The sequence below is a fragment of the Oncorhynchus gorbuscha genome, unplaced genomic scaffold, assembly GCF_021184085.1.
Source record: "Oncorhynchus gorbuscha isolate QuinsamMale2020 ecotype Even-year unplaced genomic scaffold, OgorEven_v1.0 Un_scaffold_2494, whole genome shotgun sequence".
In the NCBI taxonomy this organism is placed as follows: Eukaryota; Metazoa; Chordata; class Actinopteri; order Salmoniformes; family Salmonidae; genus Oncorhynchus; species Oncorhynchus gorbuscha.
In genome coordinates this window covers 29609-52622 of record NW_025746991.1, presented here as the reverse complement: position 1 = coordinate 52622, position 23014 = coordinate 29609, and the positions used below count along the sequence as shown (strand labels likewise).

General features: G+C 41.6%; 1 protein-coding gene across 1 annotated transcript in view; it reads left to right on the top strand.

Moving 5' to 3' along the window:
* Positions 1 to 5747: 5747 nt before the first annotated feature.
* LOC124025869 (myosin heavy chain, fast skeletal muscle-like) overlaps positions 5748 to 23014 on the top strand; it is a 34522-nt gene continuing 17255 nt past the window's right edge. Inside the window, exons 1-10 of the mRNA XM_046339184.1 lie at positions 5748 to 5975; positions 6319 to 6465; positions 6654 to 6810; positions 7214 to 7241; positions 17179 to 17287; positions 17394 to 17486; positions 17661 to 17721; positions 17847 to 17945; positions 18230 to 18333; positions 20786 to 20924. Of these exons, the coding sequence (XP_046195140.1) occupies positions 5760 to 5975; positions 6319 to 6465; positions 6654 to 6810; positions 7214 to 7241; positions 17179 to 17287; positions 17394 to 17486; positions 17661 to 17721; positions 17847 to 17945; positions 18230 to 18333; positions 20786 to 20924 (1153 nt within the window). The 5' untranslated portion in view covers positions 5748 to 5759. The remainder of the gene's footprint in view (positions 5976 to 6318; positions 6466 to 6653; positions 6811 to 7213; positions 7242 to 17178; positions 17288 to 17393; positions 17487 to 17660; positions 17722 to 17846; positions 17946 to 18229; positions 18334 to 20785; positions 20925 to 23014) is intronic.

The window sequence follows — 23014 nt, the reverse complement described above, 5'->3', positions numbered from 1 at the left end:
AAGGTGGTGATTGACTCCGCTGTCCTGGCGTCGTGAGGGAGTTTGTTCCACCATTGGGGGGCCAGAGCAGCGAACAGTTTTGACTGGGCTGAGCGGGAACTGTACTTCCTCAGTGGTAGGGAGGCGAGCAGGCCAGAGGTGGATGAACGCAGTGCAGGGTGTAGGGCCTGATCAGAGCCTGGAGGTACTGAGGTGCCGTTCCCCTCACAGCTCCGTAGGCAAGCACCATGGTCTTGTAGCGGATGCGAGCTTCAACTGGAAGCTCAACTGGAAGTAAACATTGATCATTGGCCTCGGGCCATCTAGTGGATTGGGTTGTCACTGACTCTACTAAAGGCTTGGCTCGGACGAGTCCCCTGCTCCCCCAGACTCTACTAAATGCTTGGCTAGGACGAGTCCCCTGCTCCCCCAGACTCTACTAAAGGCTTGGCTAGAACGAGTACCCTGCTCCCCCAGACTCTACTAAAGGCTTGGCTAGGACGAGTCCCCTGCTCCCCCAGACTCTACTAAATGCTTGGCTAGGACGAGTCCCCTGCTCCCCCAGACTCTACTAAAGGCTTGGCTAGGACGAGTCCCCTGCTCCCCCAGACTCTACCAAAGGCTTGGCTAGGACGAGTCCCCTGCTCCCCCAGACTCTACTAAAGGCTTGGCTAGGACGAGTCCCCTGCTCCCCCAGACTCTACTAAAGGCTTGGCTAGGCCTGGCTAGGGCCAGAGTACCCTGCTCCCCCAGACTCTACCAAAGGCTTGGCTTGGACGAGTGTCCTGCTCCCCCAGACTCTACTAAAGGCTTGGCTAGGACGAGTCCCCTGCTCCCCCAGACTCTACTAAAGGCTTGGCTGGGACGAGTCCCCTGCTCCCCAGACTCTACTAAAGGCTTGGCTGGGACGAGTCCCCTGCTCCCCCAGACTCTACTAAAGGCTTGGCTAGGACGAGTCCCCTGCTCCCCCAGACTCTACTAAAGGCTTGGCTGGGACGAGTCCCCTGCTCCCCCAGACTCTACTAAAGGCTTGGCTGGGACGAGTCCCCTGCTCCCCCAGACCCTGCTCCAATTCCCCTGCTCCCCCAGACTCTACTAAAGGCTTGGCTAGGATGATTCCCCTGCTCCCCCAGACTCTACGAAAGGCTTGGCTAGGACGATTCCCCTGCTCCCCCAGACTCTACTAAAGGCTTGGCTAGGGATGAGTCCCCTGCTCCCCCAGACTCTACCAAAGGCTTGGCTAGGATGAGTCCCATGCTGCCCCAGACTCTACTAAAGGCTTGGCTAGGACGAGTCCCATGCTCCCCCAGACACTACTAAAGGCTTGGCTAGGACTGCTCCCCCAGTCCCCTGCTCCCCCAGACTCTTATGTGTGTGGGATTCCCAGTTTTATGTATGTTTGCTGTGTGACATGCGTCACCTACTGTGATTATTTCCAGGTGCTAGATGTTAGAGTCAGACAGGGTTTTACCATTAAATGGGCAGTATTTTCCCTGTGTCTCTGTACAGGTTGACCTGCTCTGGGAGGATGAGAGAGGGGACAGTGTGGACTGATCCTAATTCCATGAACAAGTTGGTGAGTCTAAAAATAAGGCAGTCCATGAAGAAGGAGGCCATATCCTCTGGAACACGGCTCAAATAGCAGCAGATCTGCCAACAAAGCAACGAAGCAATGCTAAATTACCTTAGAGATTGCTGTGGAAGCTGGATGTATTTCTGACCACTGAACATGGCCATATTGGGCTCGTAACTCATCTGTTGCTTTGGTAGACTCTACTTCTTGTGACTCTGCTGTGGACTGTATGGGATGAAATTGGAGTGTCAACAACAGCTCAGCAGTTGGGGTTTGATACTTTGACATTTCTGTGTCAGCGGGTAACATTCCAAAACAACTTTAGTCTGCATGTCATTCTGACACCCAGTTTCAGAACGTGGCCATTGGCTGGAGAAGTTCACTGACAGGGGGGGTCACCATGGGAACTACACTGACAGGGGGGGTCACCATGGGAACTACACTGACAGGGGGGTCACCATGGGAACTGGGTCACCATGGGAACTACACTGACAGGGGGTCACCATGGGAACTACACTGACAGGGGGGGTCATCATGGGAGCTACACTGACAGGGGGGGGGTCACCATGGGAACTACACTGACAGGGGGGGGTCACCATGGGGACAACTTCTTGTAACATGTTGTATGTTTGTCTAAAGATCTGTAAAGCTTGATAGAAAAACACAACGGCTAATTGATCCATGTGTTTCTCCTTGTAAATGTCTGAGTTGAATATTACATTCAGCCCTCCATTGACTTCACACTGCGTGCTGAAAAGACTTCATAACCTGTAATGTGGACCACAGAGAGTTCCGGTTCAGAACAGCACATTATCTAGACCTCATAACCTGTAATGTGGACCACAGAGAGATCCGGTTCAGAACAGCACATTATTTAGACCTCATAACCTGTAATGGATCACAGAGAGATCCGGTTCAGAACAGCACATTATCTAGACCTCATAACCTGTAATGTGGACCACAGAGAGATCCGGTTCAGAACAGCACATTATCTAGACCTCATAACCTGTAATGTGGACCACAGAGAGATCCGGTTCAGAACAGCACATTATCTAGACCTCATAACCTGTAATGTGGACCACAGAGAGATCCGGTTCAGAACAGCACATTATCTAGACCTCATAACCTGTAATGTGGACCACAGAGAGATCCGGTTCAGAACAGCACATTATCTAGACCTCATAACCTGTAATGTGGACCACAGAGAGATCCGGTTCAGAACAGCACATTATCTAGACCTTATTAGTCGACCACGAGGTCCTGTCATTGCTGACGTTGGCCACCATAACAGATGGACAGTGAGATAATTGAGATGTGAATAAGAGCTGAAGGAATGCAGCTTGGTTGTTCTGTGGATCGACGCCACAGCATGTGACATGTCATATCCAGATGTACATTTTGACTGTGACATTTTACTGGACTGAATCATGTTAAAAGTGCCAGAGCCTCTTGGGTGTCTCAGTTGTCTCAGGCAAACTCCTGTCTGTGGTGATTACTTTGCGACTACTTTGCGAGCCTAAGTCGTTGAAGGCACCATTAAAATGTCTTGGATCAAGAGTTACTGTCTGATCCTCCCAAGGTCCTGCCAAAATATGTTAACTATGTACAATGACAGTTTTATAATGCCAGTTTACTCAATGGTTTAATGACATCTGGCAGTTAACAGTGTGTCAGAAGCCAGAAACTCCTGTTCTGGACAGCCCCCATCCACATGGTGTGCAGGTTCTTATTCCACCCCAGCACTATGTCCCTCGGATACCAAAACACAGGTCGAATATCATGCCAGATCTTTGCACATTAAAATAACTTTGAAAGTCATAAACTCTTAGTCTGCATGGTGTTGATGTTCTCTCCACCCACATTCACGCCAAGTAAATATCTTGTGTCTAATAACAGTGGCATCTGCTCAACTAGTGCATCCAGCAGCTGCCCTCTATGGGGCTTCTTGTACTGATGTGCTGGGTGGACACTGAACAAACAGGAGGTATTCAGGTGAAATGTTCTGAACATTGCTGATAGAAATGTATTGAATAGAGCTGACGTGATTCTCTATTCTACCTGACAGGCAGTCATATCTGTTCTACACAATACATTTCTGTCTGAACGTCACCCTATTGAACATTAATATAGCTGGAACCACATTAGACACAAAGAACATTTAAACGACTATTAAATGCAGAGGTTTTGAAACACAAAAGATTTGATAGAGTTTGAAGAATGTCAAATGCCTGTCCATAAAGAAGACCTTGATCAAATACATGTACCAAAAATGATTTAAAGCAATGCCTCTGCTGATGGTGTCTCCTTCACAAGTTGCATTGAGGTATATGTTGTCAAATTGTTAGATATTACTTGTTAGATATTGTTGCACTGTCGGAACTAGAAGCACAAGCATTTCGCTACACCAGCAACAACACCATCTGTTAACTCCATCTGTTGAATACGTGTACAGTATATGACCAATACAATTGGATTTGCTAGAGCTGTCTGTTAGAAAGATATTAAAACTGTATTGTAAAGGATTCATTAAAATGTCATAGAAATGGAAAGGAATCTGTTACTTTATAGTAACTACATAGTCATTTTAAAGCAGTTTTAAAGAAGCCAGCTGCTAAACGGTTTACCTCAGAGTGTAATAAAAGTTTGAGGCAGCTACTTGGCTGTCAGAAATATGAGTGGATAAGATGATTTAAATACTGTACTGATGTTATGTAAGCCTGAAGAATCCTCCTGGACCGTTTTAGACAACTGACATGTGAGACAAAAAAAAAGCTCCTGCAGCATCTTCAATAGATCATACTGTAAATAAATAACTACACCGTTGATTTAACACTTTTATAGCTTTTAAATATGTATTTTATAAATAAATAATAAATAATAATAATAAATAATAATAATAAATATTTTAATATGATAGATCACAAGTATGAGGTGACTGAGGAGACAGTTCAGATTTGTTTGCAAGCAAAATATAAAACAATTGGTCAAAAAACACATTATGTTGCTGATAAAGATGAATGTAACTAAAATTGAATGAAATAAGGTCAGATTATTGTGAAATGTTTTTATTGGTATTGGGTTAACAGGAACTCCATTTCAGTACTTGAGGTGCTATGGTAGAAACATTGGAGTCAATCTGATACCGCAAACTTTTGATACTGTCATAATTATTATTCATTATTAACTATTATTATCTCTTATTGATGTTAACTCAATTCAATTTGGAGACTCATATTACATTAAAAAACTAATGTAATGGGAGTGTGGCGCTCCTGGGAGTTGGTGGCGCTAGTGAGACACAGAAATACAGAGGTCTCTCAGTCAATCCATGTCCTTTACCAGAGTGGTCCATAATTAACTTTTGCCTGGTTGTCAGTTCCAACCAGATATAAACAGGCTGAGACCCCAGCATCCATAAGACAGACACCTTCTTCCTCTGTGGTAAGACTCTCTCCACCTCTTCACATGTTTACATTTGTGTCATCTTAGCACTCAGCATGTGAGGCAGTGAGGCAGTGAGGCAGTGAGGCAGTGAGGCAGTGAGGCAGTGAGGCAGTGAGGCAGTGAGGCAGTGGCTAAATGGCCTGTTTCAGTTTACTTCTGCATTTAGTTATTTACATTATTTCTGCATTGTCAGATTTTACAATATGCAATCAACTGGAATTAATTTTAAATGTTTTTACATTAAATGTGTTTAACTTGAAACATGTAGCTTTTATTTACTGCCAAACATGGTTCTCCTGCTGTTTATAAATGGAAGGGTTGGTTTATAATGTAACTGGGTTTTCAGGGGTATTTATTTGAATTCTTGTCAGAATGTGTAGTTAAGTGAGTTGTCACCAGGACAATGAAAGTTACCAGTTGCACCTGTAGTTTAATTGGACAAGGTTGTCATGATTGAGTTGAATGAAGGTTGTAATGTGTTGAATTACACCGTTCTAAATGTTTTCTACCTCTTCGGGGGGCTAAATGATTATGCTTTAGACTTGTGCGTGTTTACAACAACCTAATGTTTCCCAGGGTTCTCCAAGAAGTACACATTCATCTGTAGAAGGGGGAAAAGAAGGTGAGACATAGTTTGAGTCTTCATAAGAAAAGTGACAAATGTTCTGTGAGAGAAACCACTCACAACTCTGTTGACTGTGGAGGAAGCACCACAGAGTCAATCATGTTTCTTGTTTCGCCTCTTTCCTAGTGATCCGTCACCATGAGTACGGACGCGGAGATGCAAATCTACGGCAAGGCTGCCATATACCTCCGTAAGCCTGAGAAGGAGAGGATGGAGGCACAAACCGCACCCTTTGATTCAAAGAACGCCTGCTATGTCGCAGACACCAAGGAGCTTTACCTTAAGGGTTTGGTCACTGCCAGGGCTGAAGGAAAGTGTACTGTGACAGTCGCGCATCCGGACGGCACTAAGGAGGTAAAAGCCTGATTTGAAAACTATTCAAATTACTCCATATCTTGAAATAAACATCAACATGATCAAAACATGCCAATAGACTAAACGAAATAAGTAACAACAGCAGAATATAACCTTCAAACACTTTTTATCGCTGCTATTTAAAAATTAGCATGACATTTTCTGTGCTGACTAGTTACTAATCACCATGTGTGTCAGTGGTTGATGACAAAGTCGTTGGATTGGATGGGCTTGTGCAGATTTTCTTTTTAAATGTAAAGATTGAACTTGTATTTAATGAGCAAACAGAATTCAGTCCTGTCCAGTTTGATCTGCATATAATCTATATTTCTGACTGTTTCAGGCAGGAAAAGAGTTCAAGGAAGCGGACGTCTACCAGATGAACCCCCCGAAGTACGACAAGATTGAGGACATGGCCATGATGACCTACCTGAATGAAGCCTCTGTGTTGTATAACCTCAAAGAGCGTTATGCAGCATGGATGATCTATGTAAGATACCTGTATAAACATACACACACATACAGTACTACACATAAAGTCATGGTAAAAACCAAAACAGACCAATACAGTAGACCTACATTACTATACCATAGTACACCCACATCCTCACATAAATCCAGGTAAACTTCAATCTGATTGTTCTAATCCCCTAATTGGATTTATTCTCGTTCATCCAGACCTACTCTGGGCTGTTCTGTGCCACGGTGAACCCCTACAAGTGGCTTCCTGTGTACGACATGGAGGTTGTTAACGCCTACAGAGGGAAGAAGAGGATGGAGGCTCCACCCCATATCTTCTCCGTCTCTGACAACGCCTTTCAGTTCATGCAGATTGGTATGACCTCTAATGGATGGATGGATGGATGGATGGATGGATGGATGGATGGATGGATGGATGGATGGATGGATGGATGGATGGATGGATGGATGGATGGATGGGTATATGAATGGATGGATGGGTGGATGGCTGGATGGATGGATGGATGGATGGATGGATGGGTATATGAATGGATGGATGGGTGGATGGCTTGATGGATGGATGGATGGAAGTTAAAATATGCTTTAGAGATGTATCTACTGTTTTCTAGTCTACGTTAGAACAGTTTGCTGGTAATATCTGATTTCACTGGCCTTGAATGGAAAAGGTTCCTAATTTAAATCCATGATGATGCTATGAATTCAATAATGTCCCCATAATGTTGCTTGAGTATGATAATCAATATGTTGTTTTGTTACAGACCAGGAGAACCAGTCCGTCCTGATTACGTAAGTTGTTTACTAAAATCTCACTTGAGAAAATGTTTCCACTGCAATATGTTGCGTCACTTGGGTGTGATATATTACATTATGAATGGATTAGGCTCCGCATAGGAATGAGTCGATGAGCGGGGATATTTGTTAATGAGAGAGGTACAGGATAGAGGTACAGGATAGAGGTACAGGATAGAGGTACAGGATAGAGGTACAGGATAGAGGTACAGGATAGAGGTACAGGATAGAGGTACAGGATAGAGGTACAGGATATTTGTTAATGAGAGAGGTACAGGATAGAGGTACAGGATATTTGTTAATGAGAGAGGTACAGGATAGAGGTACAGGATAGAGATACAGGATATTTGTTAATGAGAGAGGTACAGGATAGAGGTACAGGATATTTGTTAATGAGAGAGGTACAGGATAGAGGTACAGGATAGAGGTACAGGATAGAGGTACAGGATAGAGGTACAGGATAGAGGTACAGGATAGAGGTACAGGATAGAGGTACAGGATATTTGTTAATGAGAGAGGTACAGGATAGAGGTACAGGATATTTGTTAATGAGAGAGGTACAGGATAGAGGTACAGGATATTTGTTAATGAGAGAGGTACAGGATAGAGGTACAGGATAGAGGTACAGGATAGAGGTACAGGATAGAGGTACAGGATAGAGGTACAGGATAGAGGTACAGTATAGAGGTACAGGATATTTGTTAATGAGAGAGGTACAGGATAGAGGTACAGGATATTTGTTAATGAGAGAGGTACAGGATAGAGGTACAGGATATTTGTTAATGAGAGAGGTACAGGATAGAGGTACAGGATATTTGTTAATGAGAGAGGTACAGGATAGAGGTACAGGATATTTGTTAATGAGAGAGGTACAGGATAGAGGTACAGGATATTTGTTAATGAGAGAGGTACAGGATAGAGGTACAGGATAGAGGTACAGGATAGAGGTACAGGATAGAGGTACAGGATAGAGGTACAGGATGGAGGAACAGGATAGAGGTACAGGATAGAGGTACAGGATGGAGGTACAGGATACAGGTACAGGATACAGGTACAGGATAGAGGTACAGGATATTTGTTAATGAGGATACAGGATAGAGGTACAGGATAGAGGTACAGGATATTTGTTAATGAGAGAGGTACAGGATAGAGGTACAGGATATTTGTTAATGAGAGAGGTACAGGATAGAGGTACAGGATAGAGGTACAGGATATTTGTTAATGAGAGAGGTACAGGATAGAGGTACAGGATATTTGTTAATGAGAGAGGTACAGGATAGAGGTACAGGATATTTGTTAATGAGAGAGGTACAGGATAGAGGTACAGGATAGAGGTACAGGATATTTGTTAATGAGAGAGGTACAGGATAGAGGTACAGGATATTTGTTAATGAGAGAGGTACAGGATAGAGGTACAGGATAGAGGTACAGGATATTTGTTAATGAGAGAGGTACAGGATAGAGGTACAGGATATTTGTTAATGAGAGAGGTACAGGATAGAGGTACAGGATATTTGTTAATGAGAGAGGTACAGGATAGAGGTACAGGATAGAGGTACAGGATATTTGTTAATGAGAGAGGTACAGGATAGAGGTACAGGATATTTGTTAATGAGAGAGGTACAGGATAGAGGTACAGGATAGAGGTACAGGATATTTGTTAATGAGAGAGGTACAGGATAGAGGTACAGGATAGAGGTACAGGATATTTGTTAATGAGAGAGGTACAGGATAGAGGTACAGGATAGAGGTACAGGATATTTGTTAATGAGAGAGGTACAGGATAGAGGTACAGGATATTTGTTAATGAGAGAGGTACAGGATATTTGTTAATGAGAGAGGTACAGGATAGAGGTACAGGATATTTGTTAATGAGAGAGGTACAGGATAGAGGTACAGGATATTTGTTAATGAGAGAGGTACAGGATAGAGGTACAGGATATTTGTTAATGAGAGAGGTACAGGATATTTGTTAATGAGAGAGGTACAGGATGGAGGAACAGGATAGAGGTACAGGATAGAGGTACAGGATGGAGGTACAGGATACAGGTACAGGATACAGGTACAGGATAGAGGTACAGGATATTTGTTAATGAGAGAGGTACAGGATAGAGGTACAGGATAGAGGTACAGGATAGAGGTACAGGATATTTGTTAATGAGAGAGGTACAGGATAGAGGTACAGGATATTTGTTAATGAGAGAGGTACAGGATAGAGGTACAGGATAGAGGTACAGGATATTTGTTAATGAGAGAGGTACAGGATAGAGGTACAGGATATTTGTTAATGAGAGAGGTACAGGATAGAGGTACAGGATATTTGTTAATGAGAGAGGTACAGGAGGATGGAGGAACAGGATAGAGGTACAGGATATTTGTTAGGATGGAGGAGGAGGTACAGGATACAGGTACAGGATACAGTACAGGATATTTGTTAATGAGAGAGGTACAGGATAGAGGTACAGGATAGAGGTACAGGATAGAGGTACAGGATATTTGTTAATGAGAGAGGTACAGGATAGAGGTACAGGATATTTGTTAATGAGAGGAGGTACAGGATAGAGGTACAGGTACAGGATATTTGTTAATGAGAGAGGTACAGGATAGAGGTACAGGATATTTGTTAATGAGAGAGGTACAGGATAGAGGTACAGGATATTTGTTAATGAGAGAGGTACAGGATAGAGGTACAGGATAGAGGTACAGGATATTTGTTAATGAGAGAGGTACAGGATAGAGGTACAGGATAGAGGTACAGGATAGAGGTACAGGATAGAGGTACAGGATATTTGTTAATGAGAGAGGTACAGGATAGAGGTACAGGATATTTGTTAATGAGAGAGGTACAGGATAGAGGTACAGGATATTTGTTAATGAGAGAGGTACAGGATAGAGGTACAGGATATTTGTTAATGAGAGAGGTACAGGATAGAGGTACAGGATAGAGGTACAGGATATTTGTTAATGAGAGAGGTACAGGATAGAGGTACAGGATATTTGTTAATGAGAGAGGTACAGGATAGAGGTACAGGATATTTGTTAATGAGAGAGGTACAGGATAGAGGTACAGGATAGAGGTACAGGATATTTGTTAATGAGAGAGGTACAGGATAGAGGTACAGGATATTTGTTAATGAGGTACAGGATAGAGGTACAGGATAGAGGTACAGGATATTTGTTAATGAGAGAGGTACAGGATAGAGGTACAGGATATTTGTTAATGAGAGAGGTACAGGATATTTGTTAATGAGAGAGGTACAGGATAGAGGTACAGGATATTTGTTAATGAGAGAGGTACAGGATAGAGGTACAGGATATTTGTTAATGAGAGAGGTACAGGATAGAGGTACAGGATAGAGGTACAGGATAGAGGTACAGGATAGAGGTACAGGATGGAGGAACAGGATAGAGGTACAGGATAGAGGTACAGGATGGAGGTACAGGATACAGGTACAGGATACAGGTACAGGATAGAGGTACAGGATATTTGTTAATGAGAGAGGTACAGGATAGAGGTACAGGATAGAGGTACAGGATATTTGTTAATGAGAGAGGTACAGGATAGAGGTACAGGATATTTGTTAATGAGAGAGGTACAGGATAGAGGTACAGGATAGAGGTACAGGATATTTGTTAATGAGAGAGGTACAGGATAGAGGTACAGGATATTTGTTAATGAGAGAGGTACAGGATAGAGGTACAGGATATTTGTTAATGAGAGAGGTACAGGATAGAGGTACAGGATAGAGGTACAGGATATTTGTTAATGAGAGAGGTACAGGATAGAGGTACAGGATATTTGTTAATGAGAGAGGTACAGGATAGAGGTACAGGATAGAGGTACAGGATATTTGTTAATGAGAGAGGTACAGGATAGAGGTACAGGATATTTGTTAATGAGAGAGGTACAGGATAGAGGTACAGGATATTTGTTAATGAGAGAGGTACAGGATAGAGGTACAGGATAGAGGTACAGGATATTTGTTAATGAGAGAGGTACAGGATAGAGGTACAGGATATTTGTTAATGAGAGAGGTACAGGATAGAGGTACAGGATAGAGGTACAGGATATTTGTTAATGAGAGAGGTACAGGGATACAGGATAGAGGTACAGGATATTTGTTAATGAGAGAGGTACAGGATAGAGGTACAGGATAGAGGTACAGGATATTTGTTAATGAGAGAGGTACAGGATAGAGGTACAGGATATTTGTTAATGAGAGAGGTACAGGATAGAGGTACAGGATATTTGTTAATGAGAGAGGTACAGGATATTTGTTAATGAGAGAGGTACAGGATAGAGGTACAGGATATTTGTTAATGAGAGAGGTACAGGATAGAGGTACAGGATATTTGTTAATGAGAGAGGTACAGGATAGAGGTACAGGATATTTGTTAATGAGAGAGGTACAGGATATTTGTTAATGAGAGAGGTACAGGATGGAGGAACAGGATAGAGGTACAGGATAGAGGTACAGGATACAGGTACAGGATACAGGTACAGGATAGAGGTACAGGATATTTGTTAATGAGAGAGGTACAGGATAGAGGTACAGGATAGAGGTACAGGATAGAGGTACAGGATATTTGTTAATGAGAGAGGTACAGGATAGAGGTACAGGATATTTGTTAATGAGAGAGGTACAGGATAGAGGTACAGGATAGAGGTACAGGATATTTGTTAATGAGAGAGGTACAGGATAGAGGTACAGGATATTTGTTAATGAGAGAGGTACAGGATAGAGGTACAGGATATTTGTTAATGAGAGAGGTACAGGATAGAGGTACAGGATAGAGGTACAGGATATTTGTTAATGAGAGAGGTACAGGATAGAGGTACAGGATATTTGTTAATGAGAGAGGTACAGGATAGAGGTACAGGATAGAGGTACAGGATATTTGTTAATGAGAGAGGTACAGGATAGAGGTACAGGATATTTGTTAATGAGAGAGGTACAGGATAGAGGTACAGGATATTTGTTAATGAGAGAGGTACAGGATAGAGGTACAGGATATTTGTTAATGAGAGAGGTACAGGATAGAGGTACAGGATAGAGGTACAGGATATTTGTTAATGAGAGAGGTACAGGATAGAGGTACAGGATATTTGTTAATGAGAGAGGTACAGGATAGAGGTACAGGATAGAGGTACAGGATATTTGTTAATGAGAGAGGTACAGGATAGAGGTACAGGATATTTGTTAATGAGAGAGGTACAGGATAGAGGTACAGGATAGAGGTACAGGATATTTGTTAATGAGAGAGGTACAGGATAGAGGTACAGGATATTTGTTAATGAGAGAGGTACAGGATTTGTTAAGAGGTACAGGATAGAGGTACAGGATATTTGTTAATGAGAGAGGTACAGGATAGAGGTACAGGATATTTGTTAATGAGAGAGGTACAGGATATTTGTTAATGAGAGAGGTACAGGATAGAGGTACAGGATATTTGTTAATGAGAGAGGTACAGGATAGAGGTACAGGATATTTGTTAATGAGAGAGGTACAGGATAGAGGTACAGGATATTTGTTAATGAGAGAGGTACAGGATAGAGGTACAGGATATTTGTTAATAAGGTACAGGATAGAGGTACAGGATAGAGGTACAGGATATTTGTTAATGAGAGAGGTACAGGATAGAGGTACAGGATATTTGTTAATGAGAGAGGTACAGGATAGAGGTATTTGTTAATGAGAGAGGTACAGGATAGAGGTACAGGATATTTGTTAATGAGAGAGGTACAGGATAGAGGTACAGGATATTTGTTAATGAGAGAGGTACAGGATAGAGGTACAGGATATTTGTTAATGAGAGAGGTACAGGATAGAGGTACAGGATATTTGTTAATGAGAGAGGTACAGGATAGAGGTACAGGATACAGGATATTTGTTAATGAGAGAGGTACAGGATAGAGGTACAGGATATTTGTTAATGAGAGAGGTACAGGATAGAGGTACAGGATATTTGTTAATGAGAGAGGTACAGGATAGAGGTACAGGATAGAGGTACAGGATATTTGTTAATGAGAGAGGTACAGGATATTTGTTAATGAGAGAGGTACAGGATAGAGGTACAGGATATTTGTTAATGAGAGAGGTACAGGATAGAGGTACAGGATATTTGTTAATAATACAGGATAGAGGTACAGGATATTTGTTAATGAGAGAGGTACAGGATAGAGGTACAGGATATTTGTTAATGAGAGAGGTACAGGATAGAGGTACAGGATAGAGGTACAGGATATTTGTTAATGAGAGAGGTACAGGATAGAGGTACAGGATATTTGTTAATGAGAGAGGTACAGGATAGAGGTACAGGATAGAGGTACAGGATATTTGTTAATGAGAGAGGTACAGGATAGAGGTACAGGATAGAGGTACAGGATATTTGTTAATGAGAGAGGTACAGGATAGAGGTACAGGATATTTGTTAATGAGAGAGGTACAGGATAGAGGTACAGGATATTTGTTAATGAGAGAGGTACAGGATAGAGGTACAGGATATTTGTTAATGAGAGAGGTACAGGATAGAGGTACAGGATATTTGTTAATGAGAGAGGTACAGGATAGAGGTACAGGATATTTGTTAATGAGAGAGGTACAGGATAGAGGTACAGGATAGAGGTACAGGATAGAGGTACAGGATATTTGTTAATGAGAGAGGTACAGGATAGAGGTACAGGATATTTGTTAATGAGAGAGGTACAGGATAGAGGTACAGGATAGAGGTACAGGATATTTGTTAATGAGAGAGGTACAGGATAGAGGTACAGGATATTTGTTAATGAGAGAGGTACAGGATAGAGGTACAGGATATTTGTTAATGAGAGAGGTACAGGATAGAGGTACAGGATAGAGGTACAGGATATTTGTTAATGAGAGAGGTACAGGATAGAGGTACAGGATAGAGGTACAGGATAGAGGTACAGGATAGAGGTACAGGATATTTGTTAATGAGAGAGGTACAGGATAGAGGTACAGGATATTTGTTAATGAGAGAGGTACAGGATAGAGGTACAGGATATTTGTTAATGAGAGAGGTACAGGATAGAGGTACAGGATATTTGTTAATGAGAGAGGTACAGGATAGAGGTACAGGATAGAGGTACAGGATATTTGTTAATGAGAGAGGTACAGGATAGAGGTACAGGATATTTGTTAATGAGAGAGGTACAGGATAGAGGTACAGGATAGAGGTACAGGATATTTGTTAATGAGAGAGGTACAGGATAGAGGTACAGGATATTTGTTAATGAGAGAGGTACAGAATAGAGGTACAGGATAGAGGTACAGGATATTTGTTAATGAGAGAGGTACAGGATAGAGGTACAGGATATTTGTTAATGAGAGAGGTACAGGATAGAGGTACAGGATAGAGGTACAGGATATTTGTTAATGAGAGAGGTACAGGATAGAGGTACAGGATATTTGTTAATGAGAGAGGTACAGGATAGAGGTACAGGATATTTGTTAATGAGAGAGGTACAGGATAGAGGTACAGGATAGAGGTACAGGATATTTGTTAATGAGAGAGGTACAGGATAGAGGTACAGGATATTTGTTAATGAGAGAGGTACAGGATAGAGGTACAGGATAGAGGTACAGGATATTTGTTAATGAGAGAGGTACAGGATAGAGGTACAGGATATTTGTTAATGAGAGAGGTACAGGATAGAGGTACAGGATATTTGTTAATGAGAGAGGTACAGGATAGAGGTACAGGATAGAGGTACAGGATATTTGTTAATGAGAGAGGTACAGGATAGAGGTACAGGATATTTGTTAATGAGAGAGGTACAGGATAGAGGTACAGGATATTTGTTAATGAGAGAGGTACAGGATAGAGGTACAGGATATTTGTTAATGAGAGAGGTACAGGATAGAGGTACAGGATAGAGGTACAGGATATTTGTTAATGAGAGAGGTACAGGATAGAGGTACAGGATATTTGTTAATGAGAGAGGTACAGGATATTTGTTAATGAGAGAGGTACAGGATAGAGGTACAGGATATTTGTTAATGAGAGAGGTACAGGATAGAGGTACAGGATATTTGTTAATGAGAGAGGTACAGGATAGAGGTACAGGATATTTGTTAATGAGAGAGGTACAGGATATTTGTTAATGAGAGAGGTACAGGATAGAGGTACAGGATATTTGTTAATGAGAGAGGTACAGGATAGAGGTACAGGATATTTGTTAATGAGAGAGGTACAGGATATTTGTTAATGAGAGAGGTACAGGATAGAGGTACAGGATATTTGTTAATGAGAGAGGTACAGGATAGAGGTACAGGATATTTGTTAATGAGAGAGGTACAGGATAGAGGTACAGGATATTTGTTAATGAGAGAGGTACAGGATATTTGTTAATGAGAGAGGTACAGGATAGAGGTACAGGATATTTGTTAATGAGAGAGGTACAGGATAGAGGTACAGGATATTTGTTAATGAGAGAGGTACAGGATAGAGGTACAGGATATTTGTTAATGAGAGAGGTACAGGATATTTGTTAATGAGAGAGGTACAGGATAGAGGTACAGGATATTTGTTAATGAGAGAGGTACAGGATAGAGGTACAGGATATTTGTTAATGAGAGAGGTACAGGATAGAGGTACAGGATATTTGTTAATGAGAGAGGTACAGGATAGAGGTACAGGATATTTGTTAATGAGAGAGGTACAGGATAGAGGTACAGGATATTTGTTAATGAGAGAGGTACAGGATAGAGGTACAGGATATTTGTTAATGAGAGAGGTACAGGATAGAGGTACAGGATATTTGTTAATGAGAGAGGTACAGGATAGAGGTACAGGATATTTGTTAATGAGAGAGGTACAGGATAGAGGTACAGGATATTTGTTAATGAGAGAGGTACAGGATAGAGGTACAGGATATTTGTTAATGAGAGAGGTACAGGATAGAGGTACAGGATATTTGTTAATGAGAGAGGTACAGGATAGAGGTACAGGATATTTGTTAATGAGAGAGGTACAGGATAGAGGTACAGGATATTTGTTAATGAGAGAGGTACAGGATAGAGGTACAGGATATTTGTTAATGAGAGGTACAGGATAGAGGGACAGGATATTTGTTAATGAGAGAGGTACAGGATAGAGGTACAGGATATTTGTTAATGAGAGAGGTACAGGATAGAGGTACAGGATATTTGTTAATGAGAGAGGTACAGGATAGAGGTACAGGATAGAGGTACAGGATATTTGTTAATGAGAGAGGTACAGGATAGAGGTACAGGATATTTGTTAATGAGAGAGGTACAGGATAGAGGTACAGGATATTTGTTAATGAGAGAGGTACAGGATAGAGGTATAGGATATTTGTTAATGAGAGAGGTACAGGATAGAGGTACAGGATATTTGTTAATGAGAGAGGTACAGGATAGAGGTACAGGATATTTGTTAATGAGAGAGGTACAGGATAGAGGTACAGGATATTTGTTAATGAGAGAGGTACAGGATACAGGTACAGGATAGAGGTACAGGATGGAGGTACAGGATATTTGTTAATGAGAGAGGTACAGGATATTTGTTAATGAGAGAGGTACAGGATAGAGGTATAGGATATTTGTTAATGAGACAGGTACAGGATAGAGGTACAGGATATTTGTTAATGAGAGAGGTACAGGATAGAGGTACAGGATATTTGTTAATGAGAGAGGTACAGGATAGAGGTACAGGATATTTGTTAATGAGAGAGGTACAGGATAGAGGTACAGGATAGAGGTACAGGATAGAGGTACAGGATATTTGTTAATGAGAGAGGTACAGGATAGAGGTACAGGATATTTGTTAATGATTTACTTATGAATTAAAACACGTCAACAGTGTATTTTTCAATGTTATTTCTTAGTTAAAGCCAATCTGACATTCAAACATGTGACTAAAACCCCTGTTTCTCTGTCATATTAACCAGCGGAGAATCCGGTGCAGGAAAGACTGTCAACACCAAGCGTGTCATCCAGTACTTTGCCACCATTGCAGTGTCTGGTGCCAAGAAGGAAGCAGAACCAGGCAAAATGCAGGTAGGTTGAACCTTTCTAACACATTTCAGTTTGGTGGGCTGTGATCAAGCAATTGAGAATAACTAATTTAACCAGTTTCTGAGCAACTTGTGTTTGTCTCAATCAGGGATCTCTTGAGGATCAGATCATTGCTGCTAACCCTCTGCTGGAGGCTTACGGTAATGCCAAGACAGTGAGGAACGACAACTCGTCTCGCTTCGTAAGTATGAAGGGCACACTGGGAAAGTGATCTAATATTGGACCAATGTATTTCAGTATTTCCCTTCTGACATCAATAGATGTCCAACAAACTGTAACATTTAAAGGGGTCTATCAAAGTAAAATGTTAGATGTATTTAGTTAACCTCTTTCTAACCCCCATGCTCTACTTTAGGGTAAATTCATTAGGATTCACTTCCAAGGTAGCAAACTGGCTAAAGCTGACATTGAGACCTGTGAGTTGATATGGATTATTTCTCAATGATTTCCTAAATTCACACAGACTTTTTGGGGAGATAAGCTTTATCCAATGCTCTCTCTCTCCTCTCTTCTCTCTTCTCTCTTTTGCTCTCTCTCTCAGACCTGCTAGAGAAGTCCAGAGTGTCCTTCCAGCTTCCCGATGAGAGAGGTTACCACATCTTCTTCCAGATGATGACCAATCACAAACCTGACATTATTGGTGAGGCAAAGTAGAGGTTCAGGGGGAATGTTTCCTACCTCTATTATAAATACTATTACAATGAGTACATCCATGGTAACAAGGCATCTAGATATGGGTCAGGTCTTTGGGAAATATCTATCAAGTAATGGACTGTGATGCACTAGTCCACGAGTCTCAGTTGATGCTATTTATTTTATACTACATCCTTGAGTCCATCTATTGAGTAAAGGAGAGATACTGTAAAGGTAGGACAGTAGAATTCTAAGAGATTTAACTGACAAGACATCCTCTGTTGTCCATAGAAATGTCACTCATCACCACCAACCCCTACGACTTCCCCATGTGCAGTCAGGGTCAGATCACTGTGGCCAGCATCAACGACAAGGAAGAGCTGGATGCCACAGACGTGAGTCAAACAAAGGGTTCATCATATTCTATATATGGAATGGATAGGACCACCATACACACTGAATGCACTGTGCAATTCCAACCTGGTGGCTGCTGGGAATTTTAATGTATTTGTTTGTTTGATTCTAAATGCCTTGAGTTCGTGTTAGGAATTGTATGAATAATGACTAAACAATAACTACATTTTAAATAGAACTATAACTAATTAAACTCTACTCTGTTTTATTATATCCGATTAATAATGTTAATTCATAAGGAAGGGATTATGTAGCATGAAACAGGGGGTAATTAAACATAATAAATACCATTCCTACCAGGTTGGGGAGGACTGGATTGTGGGTTTTAAATAGGCAAAAAGGATCGTTAACCTGTGGTTGAACCGACTCAACTTAGCTCTGGGATGTTTAGATAAGGCAGAGAGTGTTTTCCTGGGTTTTCCATCATCTGGAACTGTCTTCTAAATAGTGATGGATGAAGGTGAAGATTGCAGAAGTGAATCTAGATAAGTGTGTCTAGAGTGAAGGAGCGAGGGGGTGGGAATAAACTATTGAACCTGTTCTGTCCTGGCCGATAGGAGTGAAGGAGCGAGGGGTGGGAATAAACTATTGAACCTGTTCTGTCCTGGCCGATAGGAGTGAAGGAGCGAGGGGGTGGGAATAAACTATTGAACCTGTTCTGTCCTGGCCGATAGGAGTGAAGGAGCGAGGAGGTGGGAATAAACTATTGAACCTGTTCTGTCCTGGCCGATAGGAGTGAAGGAGCGAGGGGGTGGGAATAAACTATTGAACCTGTTCTGTCCTGGCCGATAGGAGTGAAGGAGCGAGGAGGTGGGAATAAACTATTGAACCTGTTCTGTCCTGGCCGATAGGAGTGAAAGCGAGGGGTGGGAATAAACTATTGAACCTGTTCTGTCCTGGCCGATAGGAGTGAAGGAGCGAGGGGGTGGGAATAAACTATTGAACCTGTTCTGTCCTGGCCGATAGGAGTGAAGGAGCGAGGGGGTGGGAATAAACTATTGAACCTGTTCTGTCCTGGCCGATAGGAGTGAAGGAGCGAGGGGGTGGGAATAAACTATTGAACCTGTTCTGTCCTGGCCGATAGGAGTGAAGGAGCGAGGGGGTGGGAATAAACTATTGAACCTGTTCTGTCCTGGCCGATAGGAGTGAAGGAGCGAGGGGTGGGAATAAACTATTGAACCTGTTCTGTCCTGGCCGATAGGAGTGAAGGAGCGAGGGGTGGGAATAAACTATTGAACCTGTTCTGTCCTGGCCGATAGGAGTGAAGGAGCGAGGGGTGGGAATAAACTATTGAACCTGTTCTGTCCTGGCCGATAGGAGTGAAGGAGCGAGGGGGTGGGAATAAACTATTGAACCTGTTCTGTCCTGGCCGATAGGAGTGAAGGAGCGAGGGGTGGGAATAAACTATTGAACCTGTTCTGTCCTGGCCGATAGGAGTGAAGGAGCGAGGGGTGGGAATAAACTATTGAACCTGTTCTGTCCTGGCCGATAGGAGTGAAGGAGCGAGGGGTGGGAATAAACTATTGAACCTGTTCTGTCCTGGCCGATAGGAGTGAAGGAGCGAGGGGGTGGGAATAAACTATTGAACCTGTTCTGTCCTGGCCGATAGGAGTGAAGGAGCGAGGGGGTGGGAATAAACTATTGAACCTGTTCTGTCCTGGTCGATAGGAGTGAAGGAGCGAGGGGGTGGGAATAAACTATTGAACCTGTTCTGTCCTGGCCGATAGGAGTGAAGGAGCGAGGGGGTGGGAATAAACTATTGAACCTGTTCTGTCCATTAACCCGACTATAGATAGTGAAAGCGAGGGGTGGGAATAAACTATTGAACCTGTTCTGTCCTGGCCGATAGGAGTGAAGGAGCGAGGGGGTGGGAATAAACTATTGAACCTGTTCTGTCCTGGCCGATAGGAGTGAAGGAGCGAGGGGGTGGGAATAAACTATTGAACCTGTTCTGTCCTGGCCGATAGGAGGAAGGACATTTTATAACCTATGACGTCATATTTTGTACATAAACTGTTGTTGGTGGTTTCATGGCAGCGCGCTCCGAGTATAAACACTATTATCTCATTTTGATAAGACTGGTCTCTGTCTATTTTATGCAAATAAGAATCTTACAAATTCTCATAAAACTAAGTGAATTTAATTAATGAAATTATGACATTTCGATGACAGTTAGTTAGGCCTGTGCCTCAATGAACTCTTCATGCCTTCACACTTCACCTTGAGGCCCATACTGTACATGTAAGACATCCACAAGAGAGTGTCGCTAAGTTCCTATGGAACTGTGTCAAATGTATGTTGTGCTGTCATCTACCTGTGTTGGTCAAGTGTAATCACGTGGATCTGAGAAGCCAGTCAAATGTCCATCCCATTTGTTCTGCTGAGAGAACAGAACTGCAGTTCATCACTGTTGTACTTCCTGTCTAATGCCAGGATGCCATTACAATCCTGGGCTTCACCAATGATGAGAAAAATAGCATCTACAAGCTGACAGGAGCTGTACTGCACCATGGCAACTTGAAATTCAAGCAGAAGCAGCGTGAGGAGCAGGCTGAGCCAGACGGCACAGAGGGTGAGTCCCACTCATAGATATACACTATGTAAACATTAGTCCCTGTCCCACTCATAGATATACAATATGTAAACATTAGTCCCATTCCCAGTCCCACTCATAGATATACAATATGTAAAGCATTAGTCCCATTCCCAGTCCCACTCATAGATATACAATATGTAAACATTAGTCCCTGTCCCACTCATAGATATACAATATGTAAACATTAGTCCCATTCCCAGTCCCACTCATAGATATACAATATGTAAACATTAGTCCCATTCCCATTCCCACTCATAGATATACAATATGTAAACATTAGTCCCATTCCCATTCCCACTCATAGATATACAATATGTAAACATTAGTCCCATTCCCATTCCCACTCATAGATATACAATATGTAAAACATTAGTCCCATTCCCATTCCCACTCATAGATATACAATATGTAAACATTAGTCCCATTCCCATTCCCACTCATAGATATACAATATGTAAAACATTAGTCCCATTCCCATTCCCACTCATAGATATACAATATGTAAAACATTAGTCCCATTCCCAGTCCCACTCATAGATATACAATATGTAAACATTAGTCCCATTCCCATTCCCACTCATAGATATACAATATGTAAACATTAGTCCCATTCCCAGTCCCACTCATAGATATACAATATGTAAACATTAGTCCCTGTCCCACTCATAGATATACAATATGTAAACATTAGTCCCATTCCCAGTCCCACTCATAGATATACAATATGTAAACATTAGTCCCATTCCCAGTCCCACTCATAGATATACAATATGTAAACATTAGTCCCATTCCCAGTCCCACTCATAGATATACAATATGTAAACATTAGTCCCATTCCCACTCATAGATATACAATATGTAAACATTAGTCCCATTCCCATTCCCACTCATAGATATACAATATGTAAACATTAGTCCCATTCCCAGTCCCACTCATAGATATACAATATGTAAACATTAGTCCCATTCCCAGTCCCACTCATAGATATACAATATGTAAACATTAGTCCCAGTCCCACTCATAGATATACAATATGTAAACATTAGTCCCATTCCCAGTCCCACTCATAGATATACAATATGTAAACATTAGTCCCATTCCCAGTCCCACTCATAGATATACAATATGTAAACATTAGTCCCATTCCCACTCATAGATATACAATATGTAAACATTAGTCCCATTCCCAGTCCCACTCATAGATATACAATATGTAAACATTAGTCCCAGTCCCACTCATAGATATACAATATGTAAACATTAGTCCCAGTCCCACTCATAGATATACAATATGTAAACATTAGTCCCATTCCCAGTCCCACTCATAGATATACAATATGTAAACATTAGTCCCAGTCCCAGTCATAGATATACAATATGTAAACATTATTCCCAGTCCCACTCATAGATATACAATATGTAAACATTAGTCCCATTTCCACTCATAGATATACAATATGTAAACATTAGTCCCATTCCCAGTCCCACTCATAGATATACAATATGTAAACATTAGTCCCAGTCCCACTCATAGATATACAATATGTAAACATTAGTCCCAGTCCCACTCATAGATATACAATATGTAAACATTAGTCCCATTCCCAGTCCCACTCATAGATATACAATATGTAAACATTAGTCCCTGTCCCACTCATAGATATACAATATGTAAACATTAGTCCCATTCCCAGTCCCACTCATAGATATACAATATGTAAACATTAGTCCCATTCCCAGTCCCACTCATAGATATACAATATGTAAACATTAGTCCCATTCCCAGTCCCACTCATAGATATACAATATGTAAACATTAGTCCCATTCCCACTCATAGATATACAATATGTAAACATTAGTCCCATTCCCATTCCCACTCATAGATATACAATATGTAAACATTAGTCCCATTCCCAGTCCCACTCATAGATATACAATATGTAAACATTAGTCCCATTCCCAGTCCCACTCATAGATATACAATATGTAAACATTAGTCCCAGTCCCACTCATAGATATACAATATGTAAACATTAGTCCCATTCCCAGTCCCACTCATAGATA